The sequence below is a fragment of the Lates calcarifer genome, linkage group LG12, assembly GCF_001640805.2.
Source record: "Lates calcarifer isolate ASB-BC8 linkage group LG12, TLL_Latcal_v3, whole genome shotgun sequence".
In the NCBI taxonomy this organism is placed as follows: domain Eukaryota; kingdom Metazoa; phylum Chordata; class Actinopteri; family Centropomidae; genus Lates; species Lates calcarifer.
In genome coordinates this window covers 6,998,021-7,024,746 of record NC_066844.1, presented here as the reverse complement: position 1 = coordinate 7,024,746, position 26,726 = coordinate 6,998,021, and the positions used below count along the sequence as shown (strand labels likewise).

Here is a 26,726-nt window from a genome sequence, read left to right as displayed (position 1 = left end):
CATTTTGAGCCTTACTATACTGACTTTTTGCGGTTTTGGAAGCTACTATACTATGACTTTTTTTGACCATTTTTCATTCCTTACTATACTATGACTTTTTTGACCATTCTCATGCCTTACTATACTATTACTTTTTTTTGAAGCCTTACTATACTATGACATTTTTTGACCAGTTCTGAAGCCTTACTATACTATGACTATTTTTTTTACATGACAGGTAAAAATAACAGGCCAGTATATCAAATTATTGCAATGATTATTGATTAAAGCTATGAAATAAAAGACACTTCTGATAAATATCAATTATTTATATGGTTTTTCCTATCTAAAAATCCTGCTTTAAAACTTCAAAAATGTTGGAATACTACCAGAACAAAAGCATTATGTGTTTTTAGTGAATCTTAAAATATATATATATATATATATATATATATATATAAAATAATATATATATATATCATATATATATAAAATAAAGCATAACTAAGATTTGATAAATTAGATTGAATGAAGGACAGTTGATTTAGCTATTGACAATTGTAAATCACCACAGAAAAGGAAGATGTAAAAGGTCTGCCATACTCATTACTTTTGATTGAATTCAGCCCTAGGTCTGAAAAGTTTGCACTTGAAAGAAATTGAATACAACCAATTGTTGTACACAGTTTTAGTTCTTATTAAATATAAAATCACTAATGCCTTTGTTGTATTATTTAATCTTCTCAATAAACATTGCTTTAAAAAATACATTAATGTTAGTCATGTGTTTGAGCTTCCACACCACAAAGTGGCAACAGTCAGCATCCACAATGTGAAGCTGTACCTGGACTTGGAAGTAGCAGCTCCTGTATAACATCATCTCCATTGTTGATAAGGCAGAATCCCTTGTCTCCAGCACACAGGCACAGATCAACCTCATCTTGCTTTGCAGTGTGGGCACTGAAATTCACAGTGAAAAGAACATATAAACAACAGACTGAAGAAGATAATTTTGTTGAGTTTTAGACAGGTGTTTTTTACTTAGCATGTTTCGACTGCCAGGCCTGCAGTCTTCATCAGAAGTGTTGCTGAAGCTTCCTGTCAGCTGATTTATATGGACATGGCTGTCCCACCTGTTACCACATAAATCAGCTGACAAAAAGCGTCAGCAGCATTTCTGATGAAGACTGCAGACAGTCAGAACATATCAGTTAAAAAAACACCCATTGTCTGAGACTTAATCTGAGACATCAGTGAACTAACCATCTAAACATATATGCATGCCAATATCTTTCTACAGTTTAAATGCTGTCTTTGCATGTTCCACAATTGTTCACTGATTTTAGGGACAAAAACATTTTTATTGCACTTTCACATCACAGAGCTCTGCTTTCACTTCCATGTTGTGCTATACTCATCATCATCTCCTAAAGACAAAATATGAGTAAAATTGTACCAAATTTACCTTGTCAATTCCAGCAAGACCTCTGCACCATCTGTGAGTCTTTGTTGTCCGTGGACTTGACTCTCACCTCTCAGGCATGGGCATCACCAAGGTTAACTGTGGGAGTTCAGTCTACAGAAAAGAGGAACAAAATCGCTTAAACGCTTGTGGCAATAAGGTTGTGCTGCACAAGAATCACACAGAACTCAAGAAAACAATTACTCTCCATGGGTTCATTAACCACTAAAATTAGGTACTCTGTGCAAAATACAATGCATCTTATCCATTGTAGTCTGATCCTACATGGCTGTTTACCATTGCTTGGGCAACAAGTGACAAGTGGCGGGCTTTGCTACATATTTCATACATATTTCAGGAACAACATCCCATAAATTTAAGATTTAAGAATTTAAGACTTTCATAGTCCTTACAACCTTTGTTACGAGTTGACACAGGTTAGATTATCAAGATTAAAAAAAACCAACTACGTCAATCCCTGAGGAACGACGTCAGAATGAGTGATGTTGCGGCCACAAGTATTTAAGTTATTATGAGGTATGGCTATTAAATAACTGCACTTAGGAGGATAAAACCACATGATCCACAGTCACACTGAGTGTTATATATTAAAGGCTGGGTATTCACACACACACAACAGCCAAGGCATTGGAAATGATTATCTTAAAAGTTGAGCAACGCACTAACTTGAAATTTTTGGTGAAATTTAACTACACAGTAGCCAAATCTTTTCCTACATTGAATGGGGAACACAAGAACGTGTGTTAGAATGGCTCAAAAGATTTTTTGAAGGCAGAGAGGATGTGCAAGACAATGAACGTTCTGCATGCCCATGCACATCAAAAACTTCTGAAAACATTCAACAAATGTAAAAATAATAATCGTTCTAAATGATCAATGACTGAGTATAAGAATAATAGCAGAAATGATCTCCATTGATAAAGAGACAGTTCTGCAAATTTTGCATGAAAAGTTGAACATGACAAAAGTGTGTGCCAAAGTTATCCCACAACTTCTGCACACCAGCTCACACTGTGCCCTCCTAAAGCAGTTTCTGGCCCATAAACAAATTGCAGTGCTTGATCACCCTCCCTATTCACCTGATCTAGCACTGTGTGACTTTTTTCTTTTCTGTGGAAATCTGTGCTCAAAGGAACACGTTTTGAATCTGTGTCAGAAGATGAGAAAAGAAAGACAGAGGTTCTGAGACGTGTCCAAAGACGACCTACTGCATTGCTTTGATCAGTGTAAGACCCAGATACAGCGGTGTGTTGATGCAGAAGGGGAGTATACTGAAGGAGAAAACACTGAAAAAAGTTTATGTTCAATAAAATTGTATTACAGCATTAGTCTTGTTATTTAACAGTCATACCTCGTAGTTCCCCTAAATAATATAATGAAGCACAGCGCAAACAGTGTAACAGGTGTTTGGGCAACATTTACCCACCCCAAAACACAGAAATGCATTTAACTGAATGGGGGTATCTATAGGTGAGTGTACATACACACGTAAATAGGCTACGTTATAAATCATTATTATTATTACTCCAAACCAATACCGAACTGTATTACTACACTACGCACTGAAAACAAGGTTTTGTATTTTGATGCGTCAGTCTACTAATTAACAAAACACTTTGTAGTTAGCTAATTCACGTTCACTTACAGGGGTACAAACTCCAACACAGTAAAGAAAAAACAGTAAGTTTACAGTAAGTTTATTGTTGGAAAGTATCCTCATACATAACCACATAAGTTACCTTACCTTCAATGAGGTGGTCACTGTACACACTGACTTCGCTCCTCCCAGCCACAGGTGTTCGGCCGCCAGTCATTTTCCTCGGCGTTTTTCGCTCAATTTCTTGCATTTCCCCACTTAAAAACAACGACTTTGGCCAGGACTTGATAAAAAATACTCCTGGCTTCTCAGTTTGACCGATTTTAGCAACCGTAAACGACGCAAACTAACCACATGAATCTTGGCATTTTCCCCGTGGTGGACGATCACCTCATGTCATCCAGTCCCCTTTCCCTCTCCTTCAGTTTTCGGTAGACTAGATGCCTCGCGGCACGTTGCTGCCTCTCACAGGTTGAGATCAGATTGTAGCAGTGACTATTTCTACAAATGTATCTTTATGACCAGGCGCGATACTGCAACATATAGCCTTTGTTTTTCTTCCATGTAACATTTGCATTTCATGAGTAGGTGTTTCACAGTTTGTTGCATGTTGCACGCTCCACATATGCCATCTTCATGCTTGCCCATCCTTGCCAAGTCCCATGCCAGCCCACAGTGCCCCAGTCTCAGTCTAGTCATATGTCTTCTGTCTCTCCCTGAATAAATAGTGGACTGTTACTCTACTCTGTATAGTCCCTTTTTAGCTGCCCCCTCAGCTGCTTAATTCCCTTCCACCACCTCATGACCTGGCACCCTTAGAAACTCCACTGAAGCTTCAGCCTGCTCAGTCCAAAAGTGTCATGGGAACTGAGGCCAAATCTGAACACATGACTGCACTACTCGGCTTCACCTCCCCAAACCCCTGTGATGCCCACATTATAGCTACTAATTCTGTTGTGAAAACTAACCCCAGCACCACCATGTGTTCTTAACCTTTCTGAGTCACTGAAGTCTATTTCTGGAGTGAATACAGTCATTGGTGTTACAACTGGCCACTGAATTATCCTTCCCTTTCCTTAATTTCCTCATGAGTGTTTTTGGAGATGTCTTTTTGTCCAGATTTTTTTGTTTTCTTAAATGTCATTGTGTTTTGACACCCAGGGCCAGTGAAGATAAATTTGTTAAAAGAAAAGAAAAAGGAAATCAACATGAATGTATGTCATGAAACAAACCTTGTAGTCTCATGAGGTTTAACACTGCAGACACCTCATTCTGTCTCTGCCGTGTGAAGATGATATATACCCTGCTCTGCATGTTGCAGTAATCTGGCACTTGCATGCATTTAGCACCCTTTCTATGCAACAACTGTTATTTCCGAGGCTTTTGTATAGTGGGCTCAGTGTATCAGGGGGGCGTGGAGAAGATGATAGATCCTGAGAGCTCGCTACATGCAGAGGCCTTGGATTCAAGTAGCCGCTAACCATTCATTTTAAATAATTTCATGTTTCCCTCCACCAATTCGCTGTCCTTCCAGTGCTATTATCAGAGCAATTGTGGCAACATGTTATTCAGAACATGGCAGCCATTGTCTTTTTTTCTTTAGGGCTGACAAACTTGTTTTTAATCAGTATTATTTCCTTACAACAGGAATAAAAAAACACAAATACGCTCACACAGAAGCACTGCCAATCATCTAGTTGAGGATAATGCAAGTTTACTAGTGTATCCTTCTGTTTTTAGTCAGGCAACATAGTGTATAAGACAACTTGTAAGGGGATATTCTACTCTATTTTTTGTGACAAAGGGATCAAATCAATGAACAAGCTAACTTGTTAGAGAAACCATTAGATTTTATGAAATCACATAAATCTGAAAATGGATGCTGAAGTTTCAAAACATTTTTAATAGAAATAAAATTTTGTATAAAAAAAACTAAACATGCTTCACACACTTCATTAGTTTTCATGAGGTTTTACAAATACATAGTCAGATAGCCAGGCACTGTATCTTTTTGTACATTTTCCCCAATTTTAGGATATGTCAGGACATAAAGCAGACATCATCAATCTATTTAATAACATACATTAACTTGCCATTTAATTTGGTCAGCACTCACATTTTATTCTGCAACACAAATGGTGTTGAAAGTAATACAGAGGGAGGCATGAAAAGCAGCATTGAATTCACAACACAAATGACCCCACAATGTTTTCCCCAAGACATTAGAGCTTTTACACTGCACAAAGCCAACTATTAATCTGTTCAGCGAGCTCTGGGTGATGGATAGAGATATTGTATACTTTTGCAATTAGATTTTCATTTGTTGGAAAGCCTTAGAACTTCCTGACACCTCGTCTGTATCATGAAAAGTGCCTGAGGAAGACATGTATAGTAATTTTCTCAGTGGCTGGTCCATTATGGATATCACCTTGTGGGCATATTGCACGATCCTCTCAAGGGCATACTTCATCTTAATTCCCCTCCTAATGGATCTGTACAGCTCAGCTTTACCCTTATGCTACGTGTGACCAAGAGAGTAGCTGGTGGCAGTGATGGGAGGGTCATCCTGGATGACAGCTTACAGTAAGATCTCCTGGATAGAATACAGTTTATTTTAACCAGGAGCCACTGTTTCAAAGCACATACAGGTATGCGAAGGGCAGTGGCAGTCTTGGGCTAGCTGGTAATACAACTCATGGCCTCACTTAAGCACAGAAAAACAATCACTCACTAGACCTTCACCATTTGAGAACAGTTTTTAAACGTACAATAGGCTAGGGCCCAAACAATTGTTAACAACGCTGCAACGGAGTTTAAACGCATTCCAAAGATATTATTTTTTCATTTTCTTAATTTTTTTTTTGTCTGTTTTTTTTTGTTTGTTTTTTAACAACACAACACAGGATGTTGAAACTGGCATGCTCAAAATCAGCAGAGACCATCTTATATGTGTAGTCATTCTTATTAAGTCAAGTGGAAACATGGAAGAGGAAATAAAAATACATGGAGTCTGGTGCAGATTTTGTTGTATTGTTGTTGAGATGATCGCCATTTCCAGTCATTTGACTTAGAATACATTTAGAAATGGAAAAAAACAAACACAAATCCCTCTTTAGAAATCCATGGACCACGTTTTCATGCCTTTTTGGTGTTGATTAATCCCTTGTGATGCCTTGAGGATTTTAAGATTAATTACAGTTTGCAAAAACTGGCAGACAACATTAAGAACACCTGAACATATTCTTGATTTCAGTTCAGTTTCAGTCAGCGCTGCTCAGGATGACAGAGAAGTCTTTGAAAGAGGGCATAGCTGAAATGTAAACACTCAAAAGGAAAGCTCCATCCTTCAGTCTCCAGGCCTCTGCCATGCAAGTATTTTTCTTTTTTTTAGTGTGTGTATTCTTGTGAGGCAGACAGAAGATAGAACCATATAATTGTACTGATATCTGTTCCGGTCCTGTGTTTTGTCCATCCCTGCACCTCTTTGTGGTCTCTCCTCACCATGTCACATCTTTGGGCAATGCTTCTGTGATCTCCACCCGCACAATGAGACATCCGTTTTTTGGGTTGTTTTTTTTTTTTGCCAGCCATGTGAAATTCTGCTGCATGTTTTCTTCTCTATCCGTCAGGGTGGAAATCCTGAATTATGTCAAGAATGTCTGTCCCTTAGATTGCATGGTTGCTGTAGCTGATGTAGGTCTGCTTCGTTGGGAAAGCTGAAATAGAACAAGGAGAGGAGAGACTGAGAGTCGAATGGTGTCAAGGTAAACTTTTTTAACCTGTGAGGCGAGGAAGACTGGGGTATGTGGGCATGTTTTGTTTAGCTGTTTTCCTGGTGTAACAAGCATAAGATGAATGGCTGAAAATGTGTGTTCGGTTGCAGACTAGTTTTCCTGCCGCAGTGCAACATAAATGCCAATAATTCCAAGAGATGCCTCAGCTGTGTGGTCATATTTTACCCCAAATACATATCCTGTATTACCTACAGTAGATGGGGGGCTCAGTAAACCCCACTACCCATCCCCCACTGCCCCTTTTTCCTTTAGCTATCAGGCCTCAACTTCCCAGTTGTCTCCCCAGACCGTGTTAGCCGATTCGCTGAGGTGGAGCAGATAAATCCTGACATATCGCCACCAGATCTCGGCAGTTGTGGGAGCTGGTCCAGACAGGAATTTTTCAATTTCATCAAGCCATATATCCACACTGGCGATGACAGTGACAAATGGTGCTTATTCAAATAGCCATGCACTGTACAGCCCCTGTAAATGGTAACCCCATCAGGATAAATTGCTGCTGGCTATCAATTCTGCGTCTTTGCCTTCTCGCCACTTATTGTAACAAAAAGCCCTATTAACCCTCCACAGAAACTTAAAGCAAGATAGGAATTAATGTTGCACTGTGCAGCTATGCTGATGGGGCTCACAGCAGTATGCCATTGTTACTACACTGCATTGTCAGAGTGTACATAGATTTCTGCTTTTGTGTTAACAGTAAATACAATGTCAGCTCTTTTAATCTTCTATGAAAGAAAACATTTCTCACTGTTGGTATTAAGAGTAAGGAGTAAATACAGCTTTAAAATGTGTGACAATAGGCTCAATTACTTATTACAGCAGGCCAGACAGAGGGAATGTATCTCTATTGACAGACATGACCAAATTAAACCTTTCCCTGCCTGAGGCAAGTACAGGAAGAGCGTTTTGGGGTGTCACATGACTAATTTCTGCTGACTCAATTGCTGCAGTCATTATTTATTTCACTTGTATAAATCCAGACTGTGTCACTGTTACAGTAGCACTAAGCACTTTTATTGGTATTGAGATTAGGAGGATGTACACGCTAAGAGATTCAGCTGCTTCAGAAAGGAGAGCCAGACACCCCTTTGATTATGTACAATGTGTTATCCTCTGGCTACAACAAATAATTTTCATTACTGATCTCAGGATTATTATTTCAATCAATTAATTAATTTAAAGCATTGTCACATTTTCCCAGAGCCCAGGGTGAGGTATTGGTGGTTTTGTCCAAAATTCAAAGATGTTAAATTTGCATGAATTAAAAACAGCTAAAAGTGGCACACTCTTACATTTTAGAAGATGGAGTCAGCCAATGTCCTTATGAATGACGTAAAACAGTAGATTAAGTAGTTTAAGTCATTTATGAACTTCTGTTAATCGACACAAAATTAAAGCAACTACTGCAATAATTTTGTTTTGTTGTTTTTTTCAAGCAAAAAAAATGCTGGTTCCAGCTTGTCAAATGTGAGGATTTAATTTAGTAACAATTAAATTTCTTTTTCTTGAATAAAACTGAATCTGAATTGGCCATCTTAAAGGAATAATTTGACATTTTGGGAATATGCTCATTAGCTACCGTTCCGTCAAATATGAAGCTACAGCCAGCAGCCCCTTAGCTTAGCATAAAGACTGGAAACAGGGGGGAAACAACTAGCCTGATCCCGACTTTCAAAGATCACTGCTGTATCACTACCAGCTGTAATTCCTGATAAGATAATCAATTAATCATTAAACATGACCTTGATAAGCGGTCAAGAATGTATGGATTAACCATTTAGAAAATATGTAAGGTAAGTAATGTGATGTCCATATATAACTTTTACATAAGGTCCTAGGTCAGAGATCAATTTTGCAGCCAGTGGAAATGAATAACTTTTTAAAACCAGCTTTACACTGCACGACTAGCCGGCCCTAAAAGAAATTAGTATCAGTATCTCCTACTTACAGTATTTGAAGATTTTACAAATGTAGAACTGCTGCACTGTTGAACTGCAGAATGTGTTGTGTTGACAGCTGTTATCCATTCCTTCATGACTTCACCTTCCCACACACATAACTGAAGATCCAGTAATGCATCCTCTTGATTTGTAAACAGTGTCCCCCCTTAACAACAGTGGTACACTTACTGGATTCAATGAAGTGTTAAAGAACATGCTACACAGCTGTTAATAAGTAATTATATTTTACTCTGCTTCCTACCTCCACATCAATTTGTTTGCTTTACAGACACTGAAGGACAAAACATGCCTGAGAAAAAAAAGCAAACACAAGGTACTTCCTCATTAGCATTCATGTTCTTACTTTGTGTTTCGAGGCTTTCGCACAGCTCGGTCTTGGCTTCTCCGTTGGGTCTGAGTCCAGCCTTGGGGTTGAACTTGTTGGACATGGTGGCAGCGGTAACCACAGCCTTGAGGCTGCGTGTACGCTTGGGCACATTCTGCTCGGGGTGGAAGAGAACCACGTAGACCTTGGGCATGTAGAGCAACCCGAGGGACACTGAAGCGCTCAGGCTCACCGAGATGGTCAGCGTGGTTGTTTGGATGTACATCTGCCAGAGGAAAACACCAAACATACACAACACAAACAGTTCAGCCTTCTTTTGGCACTGGATGTTACAGATTTTTCTATATGGGTGGCGGCCTGTACAGTACAAGTGACATCTGCTGTGTATCATTCTAATTAGAGCATCCAATGACCCGTTTGTTGGCCAAGCTGTTGTTGAAGTAGTTTCTACTGTGTCCAATAAGGGCTTTAAAATATTTAATGCAAGCGACGTGATGAAACTTGTTTTAAATCAGCATCTCATCTGCTTTTACAGCTTGTGTGCTGAACCAGCCAAGGCCACCTTGTTTGTTTAATTTTCTGCCATGCTAGTTTTAATATGGCCATCACGTCCAACCTGAACACAGATTTGATAATGTCAGTCGATTGGATCCTATTCTGACTCATAACAAGCAGGCCCATAAAAAAGAAACAAGCTCATGAAAATTTTACACATGGTCAAATCCTCTGAATTATGGGGGAGGGCAACACTGAGTATCATTCTCACTCGTTCCATTTTAATTGTTTGCAAAGCTGCAGCAAATTAATGAGTCATCTTCAGGGAAGCATTAAAGAAGAAGGAAAGCTTGTGTAATTTCTATACATCGTACTAGGTTGTGACCGCTTGACTGGCCATCTGAGAGAAATTAACTTGGAAGTTGTGTTAGAGAAGTTAAAATGTAGTGATACTGCAGACTGGCGAGCATCCAAACATCCTGGCATTCTCTACAGGAGGGGTCCCAGCCTTTTACTGACAGGCTGATAGTGGGAGGTGTTGGTATGTGCACAAGCAAAATAAAGGGCAAAGATTTGGATATTAAAACACACATTAGGCTTGTTAATCTCCCTACCACCTAAACTCTAAAGCCCCCTTAGACTCTGTATTTTTGTTTTTTACCAACAGTAATATGCCGGCCACGTTCATGTCATATCATTCATATTGCCATGGCTAGAGATCATAAGTTTCTGACAGCTATGATGACAAACTTCTGGCAGTTACAGTTAAATAAAGTCCAATATGAAAACCAATCAAGCCCATTTATTTAATTTAAGAACCAATTTGCTGGTATGTCATAGTTGTTAAGGAACCTTGCAAATGCAGCGTGTACAACAAGAAAATAAGCTAAATGAGACAATGACAACTTCTTGAAATAATGTGCAGAGGTTTTCCTGTTCATCTAGTCCTGCCAAAATTGCATGAATCTTGGTAACCAGATGGCTCATTATTGTACCTATACATGAAAATAACTGAGGAAACACAGGCCTCCACTTCCTGTCGCATGTTGCCTTATATGAGTTCATTTTCAATATAGGGGCTAGGATATGGTATATTTACTCTAATGTGGGCAGGAGCCTGCGCTGAGAATTATCTCAGAAAGAAATTTCATATATGAAAATATGAAAGGCTATTATTATTGTGTTTTACCATGCAGGAGAATGCACTTAATCCAAATATGGAAACAAACAAAACATGAGTTTCACTGTAGTTTGTCAGTCTTGTTTGTTTGATTGCCATCCCTAATCCAAATTTGATCTAATAGTTATTTACTTCATCAATGAATCTGCTAATTATTTTCTTAGCAAACTTAATCAACTAGATATGACACAAGATGTCAGAAGACAATCACAGTTTCCCTGAACCTCTTCGTTTTGTCTAAGCAACAGTCCAAAATCCAAAAAAAATTGAAACTGAAAAAATACTGACACAATGAATAGATTATCAAAATAGTTTCTGGTTATAATGTTCTGTCAATCAACCAATTTATTAACTGACTGCTTCAACTCAGATTTGATCAGTACACAATAAATTCAATCTTCCCTGAAGCCAGATGTTGCAGAATCTGGTCTGTATTTGTTTCTATGGGAAACAACATAAACCATCACTACATTGTTTTTCCATTTTAGGTTCTCACATTGCCTAAGGCGGAAGCTGTTTATGTTTGTTTTTCACTTTAAATGGCATTTAATAAGGCATAGTTTCATGTCCTGTCTTCTTAAGGCAGTTTATTAAACGGCTAAGAAATAATATTCTTAGATCCCAAAAAAAAAGAAAGGAAAAAAAAAGGAAAAAGTCTTTAAGAGCTACACATGTCTTATTTTCTCTGTAGGATGGTATAGACACATTTTCAATATAAAACACTGCCGTGGGCAAGAATGATCTGAATCAGCGGAAACAAGCAGATGCAGGATTGGGAAAAAAACGCAGGGTGTATTATTTTTCTACCACGAGGACTGATTTACAACTGAAATTAAACCAGTGTTGACTGAAATGATGTATGATGTAGAGAAAATCTGAATTAAGAATTGTTTATATAGTAAAACATGTTCTTATTCATAGGCTTTGTACTTTTAACTGTAAATAATTCATATGATGCTACCTTTAAAGTGGTATCTCTCTCTTTTGACTGGGTGAGTTTTCATCAGCCACAGAGTGACCCCCCCTCACTGGGTCCCTGCTGGTTTTTCATCAAAGCAGAGTAACATTTAGCTCCCCAGATGTGACCTCTGCTTGAATATCTTGTTTGTTTTTATTATTTGTGACTCTCCATAGTGCTCTCTCTCCAGACTGGCTGCATCTCATCTCAGCCAGCCCTGGTACCATGTGGGACCACTGGCTGGAGAGAAGAATGGAAGAATGGAGGCAGTATGATAGAGGGACAGCTGCAGTGGTCCCCTCCTAGCTGTAGGGAGTGTTAACCAGTGAACTGCTCTGGGCTCGGTTCACTGCTGCCTCAGGGACAGACTGTTGAACCCAAGCTGTTACTCACATAAACAAAAAATAAATAAATAAATAAATACAATTTTTTAAGAAAAGGAAAAAAGAAAAAAAAATCTCTGCCACCTTTCACCCAAGAATAGCTATCTTCAAAGCCAATCTGTGTTCAATGTATGATAGGGAGAGAAGAATAGGTGAGATTTTGCCAATAGCCCATATATTTTTTCCTATATCAATATACATATTCCACTGTAAAATCAATATAGTAAAATGTATACAAAATTTGTCAAAGTATTTCTGCCATCCCAACTATAAACCAGTACACATGGAAAATAACAACAATTTCATCATAGTTTTCTGTTTTCAGTGTCAGAACACTCCAATGTTCAGTCCACTCAGTTGTTTCCTCCTGATTGCAGTGCACCTGAGCATGCACCAACTGGAGCTCATAAAAGGGAGTTTCTGTACATCTCACACACCTAACATGCCATCAGCAGATCTTGCCTTGGGCAAAAACAGATCATAGGAGAGGTGTGGCAGCATTAATAACTGAACTAGATGGGAGGAAAACAATGGGGATCTATGAGCACGTATAGTACGTGATGAGAGGAGAAAAAAAGAAATCCCACATCACTGCCTACAGAGAGTGTAACACAACTGAGTGAGAATGTCTGTGATACGTGATAATGTAAGATTAATCTGAGGGTTAATAAATGTAAACAGATTCTATTTTCAACCGGGGACTCTAGAGAGCTTCTGCTTCAGGATGCAAACTATCAAATTCATTTAAACTGTATAATTCCCATTCTACTGGCTTATTTCTCAGCATGCTATAGAAACATTCAGCAGAGGCTTGCTGCATGAGAATTCACTATAATTGCACTCTAATTAAGCTAATAAACAAACAGAAGCCTTAGGGGACACACTAATATAGCTTCATGGGAGAATGTCATTTATAAAGATCACAGTCCTTTGGCCTTGATTAGCTGCACAGCCTGTTCACCCATTATTGGAGGTCAACAGACGAGACCCAGAGGGCTGCTGTGCTGTAGGCCTAATGAACGCAACAACTGCTCTCTGAAGTCCAGGATGTTGCTCAGCTCCCTCTGCTCAATCTTCATTATGTATTATTGGGCCAGCGGGATGTTACTGTGAATAATGCTGTTTATCTTTGGATTGAAAAGAGACAAAGAAAGAAATGGAAAGGACCGGTGGGGGGGGGGGATAACAGGTAGCGAGGAGGAATACTGAGCACACAGTGTGAGGAGCGCACTTCTGTCTGACATCTGGTCTCGTTGAACTACCTGCAACTCCCACTCTTTGTCTGACTAGTGCACTAACAGCAGTTTTTTGTTGTTGAGTTGACAGTGCCAATAGTGTGATGGAGACTTCATAGAGAAATAAACAACACCACTCAATTCATCAGTCCATTCATGCACTGTAATGGCAGGACCTCTTTGTGTGGGCTGATTGAATTTGAATTGAGCCTATTGTGCTGAAGCCTCATTCCCATGCATGCTATTGTCCAACGCCCCTCCTCCTGCCTCTGTCTTAGAGACAGCTGCTAATTTAGACGGTTTTTCCAGGTAAGCAGGTGTCACATCTATTCCTGAAGCTAGCATACAGTTCGGTGATCACACTCCATAGATAGACCAGATGTCCCTGTTTGAATGATAGAGAGAGCCTCCCATGGCATTTGTTACATTTATCCTGGCACCAAATGACAAATAAATGACTGTGCTTGTAATGCTGAGGCAGAGGCCTGCTGTAAACTGGTGATGAGAGCACAGGCGGCTAGATAAGGTAAATCAAGACCCGGGGGAAGTGGAGCATTTAATTGCTCTGAAAGATGTGTCAACGTGGGCTGTGAGGCTTTGTGGGGCCTGTCATTTACAGTACAATGATTATGAGGTGTGTTTGCTTTGACATGTTAATTCCTTAAATAAGAACATTGTTTATGTAACAGCTCAGAGAATCAGTCACAGGGTTTGTTTTCTTCCATAAGGAAGTCTAACATAGCTGGGCAATAGAAGCCAACAAGTCCAAATGAAACAACCAAATGCGCTGTTTGTAACTTCCCTTCAGAGTGACAAGTGTCTGATCTGATGCTGCAATCAGCAGGATGGTATCATTTGTCTGTGCTATTGCAAAACTGTTAAAAATTACAATTGGGAAGATAAATCAATTTCATGATGTGACAACACAATGGTCAAATTGAGTGGACACACTTTAATGTGGGCAGTAGCTCATTGGATTACATTGCAGCAGCTATTTGTGGTTGCTCAGTTCTTGGTTAATACTGTACTGACTCCAAAGATTTTTGTCCCTATCAATCATTTAAACCCAAAAACTTGGAAAAACAAGCCCCAAGTTCAAAAACACCAGAGTTATCCCTTCAGTTTAAGACAAACTGACTCTAATACACAAAGGCTGTTCTCCCCAACTTGCACAGATTTTTTTTAGGTATTAGGTATAACAGTCAGGAAAGAGCGTAAACTATGTGATTCTCATAATCTCCTCGGCAGTTGTAGTGTTTTGCCCAGCCACTAAGTATATGCACAGACACAACTTTGTGAGGTTTCAGAAAATGGTTTTGGTTAAAACAAGTACTTTGTTAAGGTTAGGTCTTAATATTAAAAATATTCATATTATTATTATTTTATATCAAGTACAATTACACAGCAATTGTCAAGGTAAACAATAAAATTAAGATTACAAGAATGTTTTTCCTGCTTTACAATCTTGGAAATCAACTTTCAACCCCTCAGATTTGTGACCCCTTATGGGGTTGCCAACCGCCCAGTTGTAGACCACTGCACTAAAACCAAACTACCCAACAATATGTTAGGTAGTTATAATTAACTTCACCTAGGCCAACTACACTGCAGGTCTGTTTAATGGTAAAGCATAAATAGTAATAATCTAGTCACATAATAACTTTTTATCTAACATGACACTGAATGACTGAATTTTGTATAATGAGTATGTTTACCTTTGGTACCTAGGACATTACTTAGTACGAAGTACAGTTTGCTGTTAATACTTCTGTACTTTTACATAAGTGAAACTTTGAAAGTTGGATTTTAAGTTGTGATGGAATATTTTTACATTTTGATATTACCACTCTAAATCTTTTAAAGTACTTCTTCCACTACTGCACATCCGTCAATTTAGCAAATTTTAAATTTTGTCACCCTCTTAAAATAATTGCCTACGTCATTTTTTTACAAAAATGATTTTTATTATTTTAAGAGGGTGACGATTTGTACGTCTGTCCGACATGGAGAACAAATGTTCATTTTCTTATTAAAATATTCAGCTCTGCCTTTGTTTTCTGACAAAAGCACTTTAAGAAATGAAGTTAATTGATCTCAGCTAAAACAACAACTAAAAACGGGATGTCAAGTGGAAGTCTCAGATTGTGGAAACACAAACAATCTACCAAATGCGGACACAGAGTTTTATGAGTACTTTCTCTAATAAGTCTGCAGGCAGCATGCAAGCCTGTGACTCACATATATGTGACGGTTGTATGCCAGAGTACATTAGAGACCCATGAGCTGTTTACACAAATAGGAGCTCACACTCGTATTCCCATGTCAAATCAATGTGCCTGACCTCATGAACCGTGGACCTGGATCACATCCAGTGGGAGCACTGGGAGGGTACAGGTCAAGAGGAATCCGAAAGGGCTTGGAACTTGCATCCAGAGGACACACTTTGGGTACAAAGCCAAAGGGGTACAACAATGACACAGTAGAAATGTGTTGATCCAGTTGAAAGAGGTCTTTTGGCAGTGTAACAAAAGGGGCTCAGTGGCTACAAGAGAGGACATTGGTGAGGGAAAAAGCCTCATACTGGCCTGGACACTATCAGCGGTGCCAGCATGGGTCTGACAGATGCAACAAATTAATCCTTACCTCCTCCCCTTTGGGATTAAACAAAACAATCCATCAAAATGCTGGCCTGGAAAACTGGCTGTGATAGTTACCTTTGTGGAAAAGCCTTCTTGAGAGACCGAGTGTTTGCATTGTACTCCTCTCAGCATCCCAAAAATAATTTCTATAGTTTACAGCATTGCAGAAAATCTGCATATGACTGCAGCCAGTTGCATTACATTAATAATGCAGTATGTGACCAGCACTACAATGACTTATTTTCATATGCTGCATTTGTGTTAACACCACAAAGCCTAAACTTCTGTGAATCTGCATATTGGCCCCCTTGTACCCTATAAATCTACTGGTGTCAACACTAAAACTGAGCAACAGCTTCTGCATATTGAAAACAATGGTATCTGCTGAGTTCAATAGAGACTGCTTGCTTGGGGCTAAGCATACTGAAATATATTCAGGGATATGTACTGAAATGTCAAATATCACTGCCATTATTCTTGATTATCATACTCATAGCGTATACGGTAAAGAAAAAGCAGTCCAAGAGCAAAGTCCACATTATTTTTTAATGTGAGTGTTGCACATCTTAAGTCGCATGTCAACAGCAGCCATGGATATCAGCATGCTCTTTGTTTAATCATCCCATCTCCTCTCTGAAGATGAAAGAGAATTATACAATCGCAGAGAGATTGAACAGCTTTTTTGGAGGATGAGGTAATCCATTAGCTAGCATGGCTTTGAATAGTAAAACAGAAGTGAAAAAAAAATCTTTAAAGGGTAAGTAAAGTCCTACTTTTTGTTTCCTCTTCTCCCATACCTCAGATGAATTTAATTTACAAACCCAGAAAAACTTCTCTCAGCCAGGCTTAATATAAGACGCTCCAAATTATATGAGTCACGTGTTAATTATTATTTCCTGCAGAAAATTGTACACACAATGGCTGGGAGATAGTTCCACTTTTATCAGTTAGAAAACTTCTACCACTGCCCTAAGCGATGTTAAGGTAAGACATGAAATGGAACTCAAAATGGAAATTTAGCTTAAGGGAAATGTTCTGCAATTTTTTCTTTATTCATTTGAGAGAGAATAATCATATTTAATATATAACCAAAAGGGCCTTTGAGTGTTGAGACAAAGAAACTTCACACTCTAATATGGCTTAGTCTAGTCAAACCACGCAGCACTAAGTTTCTTTGTTATTGTAGTCTGCCTTTAACAGACTGTGCACCCAAGAAAATACAGCAGCAAGTTCTAAAAATGACATTTGTTTACATTCAACTGACTGACAAGATCTGTAGCAATTCGAGAAATTATTATCAGGAGGAGACAAGGGGGATATGTGCAGGGCTGCAACTAACATTATTATTGATTTTCTTTTTTCTTGATAACTTGCTTTGTCTATATCAAAAATACCGAAAACTGTGAAATAGGGCCATCACAGTTTCATATAGTGCAAGCTGACATCTTCAAATGTCTTGTTTTGTCCGACTAACAGTCTGACATCCAAAAATATTCTATTTAAAATGATATAAAACAGGAAAGCAGCAAACCCTCACATTGGAGAACCTAAAAAATATGTTAAATTTTTTGTTGATAGCCTAAATCAATAAATCAACTAAATGCTGCAGCTCTACAGTAGTGTGATGTTATTACAGAGCCATGTTGTCCACAGAGGAACAGGTGGTTCAACAAAATACAACACGCAAGACTGCTGTTTATTTCCATTTTTCTGGGAATAAACGGTTAATGAGTTTCTTTTAACTGTGACCATGATTGTTCCTGAGCTGTAACCAAGTTTAAAGTATAATACTTTGCTCTGAAATGTAGATAAGTAGTATAGAATAGCAGAAAATGAAAATACTGCAAGTTCAAGTACTTTGAAATTATAAAGTACTTGAGTAATTACTCTTTGAACTTCTACCACTGCTACTGCACAGTAATGTTTTTGTTAGAATCCCTGTCAATCTGCACACACTGTCCTACAATATTGTAAATGGGTTCTAAACAAACCAAGAGAAAATAAGAAAACAAAGAAATGACCAGAGGAATTAAAAAGGCAAGTAAATAGATTTGGTATTAGAGAAACGTTTCTGCAGCTGTGAAGATTTCTTCCTTTGAAGTATTGCCATGAGTTTTGGCTGACAAAAGAAAGCAAACTACTCCAGAAGGAGCTGTAAGCTTACCTTTTCTGTGGACTGTGAAGTGCCAAAGAAGATTGGGATGAATGCTAGCCAAATAATGCAGGTGGTGTACATAGTGAAACCAATGGGTTTTGCCTCATTGAAGGTCTCCGGCACCCCTCTGGTTTTAATGGCGTAGACTGTACAGGTGACCATGAGCAGCATACTGTAGCCCAGCAGGCAGATCAGAGACAGGTCAGAGATATCACACTTGAGCACACCACGAGCCAGCACTGGGTTAGATGTCCTCTGGTCCTCATAGTCAATAATGGCCTTGGAGGGATCCACACCAAACCAGATGCACACCCCGAGCAGCTGCACTGAGGCCAGGGTGAACGTGATGACTAGCTGAGAGGCTGGAGAAATGAACCTGGGTGCACTCACAGACATGGTGCCCTGCTCAAAGATGCGGTAAATGCGATTGGTTTTGGTGAGCAGGGCGGCATAACTGATGCTCATCCCCAGACCCAGGAAGATCCTGCGCAGGGAGCAGATTCCTACATCAGGGGTAGAAATCATCAGGAATGTTGTGGCATAGCAGAGGAAGATGCCAGTTAGCAGCACATAGCTCAGCTCTCGGCCTGATGCTTTCACGATGGGAGTGTCGTTGTGGCGGATGAACGTGACCACCACAAACAAAGTAGCCATGATGCCAACGACTGCAATGAGCACAGGGATGACTGCCCATGGAGAGCTCCACTCCAGCTTAACAATGGGGATTGGGACACAGCCCGTGTGATTTTCATTGGGCCGCAAATCAAAGCGGCACATCTTACACGTGTAGGTGTCCGCCTGGTACTGATAACCATCACAGCGCTCACAGTGCCAACAGCAAGGGATGCCCTTCACGATCTTCTTGCGCTCACCAGGCTGACAGGGCTGGCTGCAGATTGAGGCAGGGATCTGACGGACACCACCGGGCCACTGCATCGAACGAACCTGTGAGGGAGGCAGAGAGACAGAGAGACTCGAATGGTCACAAAGACAGTTGAAAAGAGATTTGTACTAAGCTGTCTGTATCCTGGAAAAAGGTGGCATGTAGAGGTGGTGATGCTTTACTGATCCAAAAAGATCCCTCGCATCCCTGGATGTCAAGGACAGTGGTTACTTGCTGTTTGAGCTTGGACTGAAGTATCAATCTGTATGATTTCATACTTCTTGATGTTTTTTATTTCTTTGAGTGGGGGGTAGCAAAGGGCAATCTAGGGGTCAACTGAACGCACCGTATAGATTCAGCAAAATTTTTCAGCAGGGAGTCAAATTATGTGAAGGGCGAGACACAGGAGGAGAAGGGGAAACCCACTGTTTGCTCTGCAGGGAGCTGACCCAGTGTTTCATGTGCTTTTTTTTTCTTTGGTAAATACTTGTTTGTGTTCAAAAATCAATACACAGCTGTTGTTGATCAGAGGAATGAAAGATAAATTCCATTTCAGGATACTACACTCCTTTGTGGATTTTCCCCCTTTTACAAGCATACTTGCAATGATAAATTAAATTCCTAATTTCAAATGGGTCTGCTCTCTTTAATGTTATGTTATCAATTTTATTCAATTGTGGCTGTTCATCCAAAGCTGGTAAAGTTGTCTCTAAATGTGCATTTAATTAAGAACTCAAAGAACACTAATTAAATACAGCCAGCTTTAGAGTCAGGATTGGCACGTTCCACAGTAGGTACCCACCACAAACCTTGCTTTTTTCTTTTCTTTTCTTTTTTTTTCCATTGCACATGTCATTGAAAGAGGTAAAGAAGACAAAGCTCCTCTCAAGCTGCTTCATGTGCTGAATTGTGCTCCCTTTTGCCTGCCCAAGACCTCCTCTTCATTTTGTCAAAACATAATTTGTTTGGTTCCTTTATGTAATTTACTGTTATAATACTGTTACTTCATCACACCCCCTGCCCACAGTATTGTTTTTGGAAGTCAGTGATGCCGTCTTGAGAGATGATATTAAATTCTGTCCTTAAGCTCTCATAGCTCTCTTTTCATCACAGTCCACCCTGTTAATCATTTAAAGCGCCCTCTGGATATTTACACCTTCCAAGATGGCACTAAGCGCTATCAAATGGTTTGGGAGGAGTTAGTGAGCAAACACGCCGCTGCAGAGCTGGAGAAAACAACTTTTCAGAGAAGGATTTTCATTGCAAACACTAATGCAAACATAACACTTGCAGGCTGGATGCAGTTAAACCTTTTGTGTAGATACTGTATGTGAGCAGAGGAGAAAGAGAGATGCTTACGTTAAGGTGGAGCTGATCTGTCCAGTGGCCGATGATTTTATATTCAGCCGTTCGGTTTCGAATCTGGTACTGGTAGATCTCGTAGCGTCCAGGGGCATCTCCATTTTCATTGAAGAGCACAGGGTTGCCAGCTATGCCTATATGAGAGAGCAATCATCATCATCATTTACTGCTCATCACTGAGTTATTTTCTGTGTTGTGAGTATGAATCTGTGAAAGCCAACTAATGTGCTGTCACTGTCATTACAGTTATTACAGTTATCATGGCAGTACATTAGAAACCAATTGGATGTTTGTGAATTGAAAAACATTTTTACTCTTTTCTTTGTCTTTTTAATTTGGCAAAATGTCAAAGATCATTATTGCAATTACTGTGGCTAAAGTTGATGTTTCCTTATGAGAACATACTGTATGTACACTAAGAGTTATGGTGACATTGGACAATTCTTTGGCATCTGATTATGTGTAGTGTGGAGCTTGGCATGGTGAATGGGTTTGTACCGTGTCTGATTTTCATGCTGTGACAAACCAACAATTAATGTTGCCCCCCCCCCCCCCCCAAAAAAAAACCATGAGATTCCAAAGCCTGGTCCAAGATGTCCCATATTGAATTTGGGAATTTGTTGAGCAGTTCAAATACATCTGGTATTTTGCTCATTGACAATTCACCAATCAGAGCTTTGCAGGTGTAACTTGATGAAACTGAGCTCAGCCATTACTCTCTGAAAGTGGCTAGCTGAGCAACCCCTTGACTTTGAGTTGTGTTGTGTTGAGAAGTGACAGACGTGCCTATTTCCGTGCTGCCATTTTATTGTCTGGGTAACAACAGAATTTTCATGTACTGGTCAGTCAAACAGTTGGCTTGTTACAGTCAGATAATAACCAGCACTCTCAGGCATATATTAACTGTCAAAGTTACACAACCTCTAGCAGCATTTACCTACAGAGAGAGGATGTTTGAGTGACTAAACCTACACTACTAGATATATAGCCAGTGGAGTCGCACATTGTACAAACCCTGTCACACTGGTGGGATTAAGAATGCAGACACCATCTGCCTGAATGTGGCCAGCAAGCTACATTCAGGCAAGCAAACATCCACAAATATTGCGACAATACAGAACAACACAGCTGTGCAAATGGTTGTAAGTTGGCTAGCGCATATAGCAACAAGAAAATCAGCATATTTCTTTGATCATTGTTTAAACCATTAACTGCTCTGAACAACCACTATCTTAGCTTCCATGTAAACCAAAAGTGACACTAGTAGGACAGATACATCACTCACTACTAATCAGATAAGGCAAAACAAAACAAAATAACGCACCTCCTGACACAGATCAACATGAACATGGTGTCAGGCTTGATGAGTATTTTGAAACAAAACAGCAGTCACATCAGATTATCGGGCTAGATATTGCCCTCACCTTAATGAAGTGTTTCTTCTTACCTTAACAGTGTTGTAGTGATGCGCAATTATTGTGGGAAGAAATCACTTTAAATTATATTCCAATATCAATATTCTGTCTGGCAATAAGGTTGTATGCACACATGGAGCACACATGCAGACCCATGAGCTGCGTTCATTGCTACTGGGCAATGTCCATTAATCTGAACTGCCTATGAACAGCTGGATTTCCACAGGAGATCCAAAGGTTCACAGCTGACCCCCTCTTGACCCCAGACACACTTTTCTTACCATTCACGCTGTCTGCCCAAGGTGTCCTCTGCTTCATCACTCTGATAACAATGTATAACAATGTATTCCTGTGTGCCATTTAAAGACAAGCTGTAATGATGTGTCACAAAGAAAGCACACCAAAGATTTCTCCGTAAGCTCCCCAATGGAAACTAGATGAGCCATGCTTCCAGTCCAGCGATCCATTTAATCATGGTAGAACACGGAAAGGTTCTCCTTAGAGGGAGAACAAGGGAACTTCACGTCTAATTGCTTTTCATGTCAACTTTCAAAAACGTCTATACCCTCAAACACTGATGAAAGCCCTTATGTTTTTTTTGTTTTTTTGCTGCCGCTGATTATTAAATCTCCCAAAACACAATGAGCATCCAAGTTAAGAACAAAAGGGTAAATGTGGCCAATTGCTGCTGATGGATTTCTGCTGATGAATTTTTTTTGTTTCAGTGCTAGAGGATGCAGCATCCTAATCCACATCTCGATGAGTCAGCCTCGCTGGATTACGGCATTACCTTTTCACTCAGCCTTGCCTGTGACAATGCCGCCCACATCACAAAGCAGTTAGTGATCATGGGAGGATTACAGTGAGGCATTATGTTTATATAAACATATTAAACATCAATACTGGCGGTAAGCTGTCATATTTCCTATCAAACATTTTAATCATGCCAAGATTTTCTTTTCCCCTTCTTTTTCTCCAAATTCCTGAGCTTTTAAAAGAGCTTTGAAGCCTTTCACTATCACGGCTGGGGTTACGGATTCGAGTCCTGTAAGTGCTCACATAGACACCACTGTCACCAAAAGAGGAAAATGGACCTTGAATGCCATACTGGTGGTTTTGAGAGAATAATGCAGCAACACTACTGGCATAACACTGCTGATGTGATTATATTTAACAGCTTTATGGGTCTTTTGGTCATGCTTGCTTTTCAAATTAAGACCTTTCACAGATTGACAGCTCTTTTACTGTGGCTTTGAGACTTGATATTGTAAAGCTTGTATAAATACATATGGACACATTATACTTGTTACCATTGCTCATATATCATACACATTTCAGTCCGAAAAAGCCACGTGCAAGAAATACAATATGATTTTCTCTTTAATCTTTCTGTGAAATCAATTTAGAAGCCTTTTTAAATATTTCTAAACAATGTGGTCCACAGGTATATGCACATATATAATTTAAGAGGTTGACCTGAGCTAAATATTTCCATTCTTATGTCTCCATCTTATCACAACAGAGTGGGAGGTCTGTTTTCTGTCTGGACAGCAGAAAAAAATATAGCAGTTCCCTCTAATGCAACTTGAACATTTTTACATTTTGACACGAGAAGCAACCAGATAGTTTTGTGTGCTGGCACAGCACATCATACCTCTCCATTGAAAAGTATAATGTTGAAACAAAAGTTAACTAGAATTACCACCTCATGGTTGTGTGCCTCCATCAACCAGTCCAGTTTGCAGTTAGTTAGTGTCTGAATTATTGAGCTATGGCCAAAAAAATGCTTTGTGCGGTCCCAGTGACATTGACCTTCAACCACCAAAATCTAATTACTTCATCCTTGAGTCCAAGTGAATGTTTGTGCCAAATTTGAAGAAATTCCCTTGAGGCATTACTGAGATATCGCATTCATGAGAATGGAATGGACTACCCAGACATATAATGCCTCCGGCCACGGCTGTCGCCGGTGCAGAGGCATTAAGACAAATCTGGTGTCTTCTGCTTTGGTAACAAAGTGACACGTTAAGGAACTATAGAGAAATACTTCCTGGGAGTCTGTCATTCCTCTGGGGGCAGTGTTGTGTCCTCTTTATTAAGAGTGGAGAGAGGGGTGCATTTTGGGGCAGCGTGGTCAATGTTTGAGTTACGGATGGGGAATTAGGCCTGTCATGTGGCACAAACTACTTGTCTAAACAGTCCACTCACTAGTCAGGGGCATAATGAGTTCCTCAGAGGCCTCTGCCACCGCTGCATTGCAGTGCACTAATGTGACAGGGCAGCCGGAGGTTGCACATGTGTGTACCACGGGCTACTCGTTTGCTCACTGCCTTGTATGCCCTCAAAGAAACGCTGAGGCTAATGGAGTGCTTGTAATTACATGTAATATTTAATGATTGTGGTATTGCCTCCCTCTCCTCCCTCTTCCACCACACGTACACACCTTAAGAATTACCCGAGTATGATCATTAATCCAACATGTGCTTGTTCTGCATGGATGCACAACCAGGACACCTTGGTGAATGGCAGCACAGCTTGCTGCCCTCTACACCGGTCATTAACTCTCAATGGCCTGTACGCAGGCAAGTCATGCAGAATTTACCACAGATACACTTCATTTCTGAAGTGTGTGTGAGTCTTGGCCCTGGCCCTCTTGCTTCTATGATCGCTCAATCAAAGTATATAAGTTTCTGCTACCTACAAGTGGCTTTCTCCTTACAAAAAAATTGTATCGATTCACCAAAAGGTTTATTCAAACGACCACAATGCAATCTCCTATAAAGAAGAGAGTATGGATATTGTGAAATACTGTAAATTCTCACATAGAAGCCTATATTTAAATAATATCTAAGTCTCTTATAATAGTCACTAGAACAAATAAAGGGCAGATAAAAAAACATGAAGGAAAGTTGTAAATATCAGTACTCTCATAGCTACCCTGGTAAATTCAGCATAACTCAGCATTCATTTTTCCAACTGTGTCTATGTGTCCTTTTTGGGAGCACGGTTAGGTTACTACCAGTTCAACTTAACAGTTTGTGCAGATGTTTTAAATTCAGAGCCTACTAGTAATGGAATGGATTATGCCCTTTGAGCCACTGAAAGGCATCTAATGTGAAACAACAGTGCAAGAAGTGTTGCATTTTATTGACAATGACTCATAAGATAATAATAGATAAATTTTCAGAGACTATTTTAAGTGAGTCACTTGTTTTGGTTTTGTGATAAAAACCACTGCACAGCTTGACATGTCAAAATGTATGATGAGTCATGAATCCGCAAACTGAATCAGTAACGTGTACATTTTAGTACCTAAAGTTATCTTACATTAGCCAGAATAAGATACTGGTCAGACAAGAACAAGTCAGGCTGTGGCAGTACTGCAGTGAGCACAGACACATTTTATTGCTTAACTTTTCTAAGAGGAGGATTTTTTCTTCAAAAGTTACATAGTCAGGATGCTCAGTGGCATATTGGTTTAGGTACATACCATGTAACTGGAATGTCTATGAACATCCCTCCCTACATTCCCTGCCCCTCTCTATACTTTCAATTGTTAAATAAAGGGAAAAATCAATCTTTGAAATAGTTACATAATCTTGTTTTAATAGCATATTGTAGCAGGAGAGGGTCATGAGAAATCATAAATCTAATATTACATCAAAGTATCTGCAGGTCCCTAAATTTTAAATTTAAAGCTATAACATTTCTTGAAAAGTCAATTTTGAGAGGTCTTAAATTTTGAGATGATACTTAGTGATACTTGATTTAATGCTATTTGATAATATTAATAATTTCACACATTTCTGTTGTCTTAATTAAGGATTTCATGCAAACTATAATTAAAAGCTAACAAAATGAATAATGTGAGGTTTTGTTTTGCATGTGTCAACTGTTCTTTTATGTAATGCAGCTGAACTGCAACACGGTTCATTCCATTGTTTAGATTCTTATATTTTGACATGTTATTTTGCATGTGGGTGTAATATGGAGATACATCTCAATATGGAAAAAAATAATCATTAATATTGTCACTGTTTAATGACTGTTTAATCATTAATATTGCCCACTATGGGAAGGATATTACATTATCCTTGTTGAAATCTTAAAAAGCATTCATGTTTAGTTCCAGAAAGTGAGCAAATATGATAAAAGAAACATTTTGCCTGTACAATAAAGCATAATTCTTTATGTATTGATCAATAAAGCTCTATCTGAGACTGTGCAGTACATTTCTAGCTTTGGATGTCTGTTAAGTAGAAGTATAACTGCACTATGAATAGTTTATATTTAGAACTGTCTATTCTTATCATGTTAGATAAAGATTTTTATGAATAACACGGCTGGGTGTCATGCACATGAAAGAAAAAAAAAGACTTTTTGCATTATGCAAAAAACACGTCAACTGGAATCATCTTTTGAGCTACACAACAGTGAAGACGTTGCACATCCTTGTCAGGAGAGAAATAGGTGTGGAGAGATGGAAAACCCCTTCTACACTCTGCTGTCCCCATTGAGAATGACGCTGGAAAGGCCACTGCTTTTTAGACAGCGGCAGAGCAAAAACACTTTTCCCTGACGTGATAGCAAGAGACGTGAAACACTGATGGGAAGCTTCATTCAACTGGGGCTTACTGAAGTCTGAATGACTCTTAGACACACTGAATGCAGAGGTGGGGAACAAGAAAGAAGAAAACTCTGAAGAGTGTTTAACGGTGCACAAAGATGGACTCAAAGTGTTTGAATCTTCTGCTTTGTCTGCCTCAGCTCTGGGTGCTGCTGAATGAGCCAAAAATGAGCACTTGAAAAGTTGGCAATGTAGAATGAGAAACACCTACAGCTCTAGATTTATTTTGTGGCAAATATGACTGGAGAAAATGTA

General features: G+C 39.3%; 1 protein-coding gene and 1 long non-coding RNA gene across 2 annotated transcripts in view; both read right to left on the bottom strand.

Annotated features, from left to right (window-relative positions):
- Positions 1 to 3,695, bottom strand: part of LOC108888093 (uncharacterized) — a 20,413-nt gene extending 16,718 nt beyond the window's left edge. The window contains exons 1-3 of the long non-coding RNA XR_007814359.1: positions 3,207 to 3,695; positions 1,445 to 1,555; positions 824 to 939 (exon numbers count right to left, since the gene is read on the bottom strand). This is a non-coding gene — a long non-coding RNA (uncharacterized LOC108888093). The remainder of the gene's footprint in view (positions 1 to 823; positions 940 to 1,444; positions 1,556 to 3,206) is intronic.
- Positions 3,696 to 4,947: 1,252 nt separating this feature from the next.
- Positions 4,948 to 26,726, bottom strand: part of LOC108888091 (metabotropic glutamate receptor 4) — a 153,544-nt gene continuing 131,765 nt past the window's right edge. The window contains exons 8-11 of the mRNA XM_018683907.2: positions 20,427 to 20,563; positions 18,194 to 19,129; positions 9,158 to 9,404; positions 4,948 to 6,775 (exon numbers count right to left, since the gene is read on the bottom strand). Of these exons, the coding sequence (XP_018539423.1) occupies positions 6,726 to 6,775; positions 9,158 to 9,404; positions 18,194 to 19,129; positions 20,427 to 20,563 (1,370 nt within the window). The 3' untranslated portion in view covers positions 4,948 to 6,725. The remainder of the gene's footprint in view (positions 6,776 to 9,157; positions 9,405 to 18,193; positions 19,130 to 20,426; positions 20,564 to 26,726) is intronic.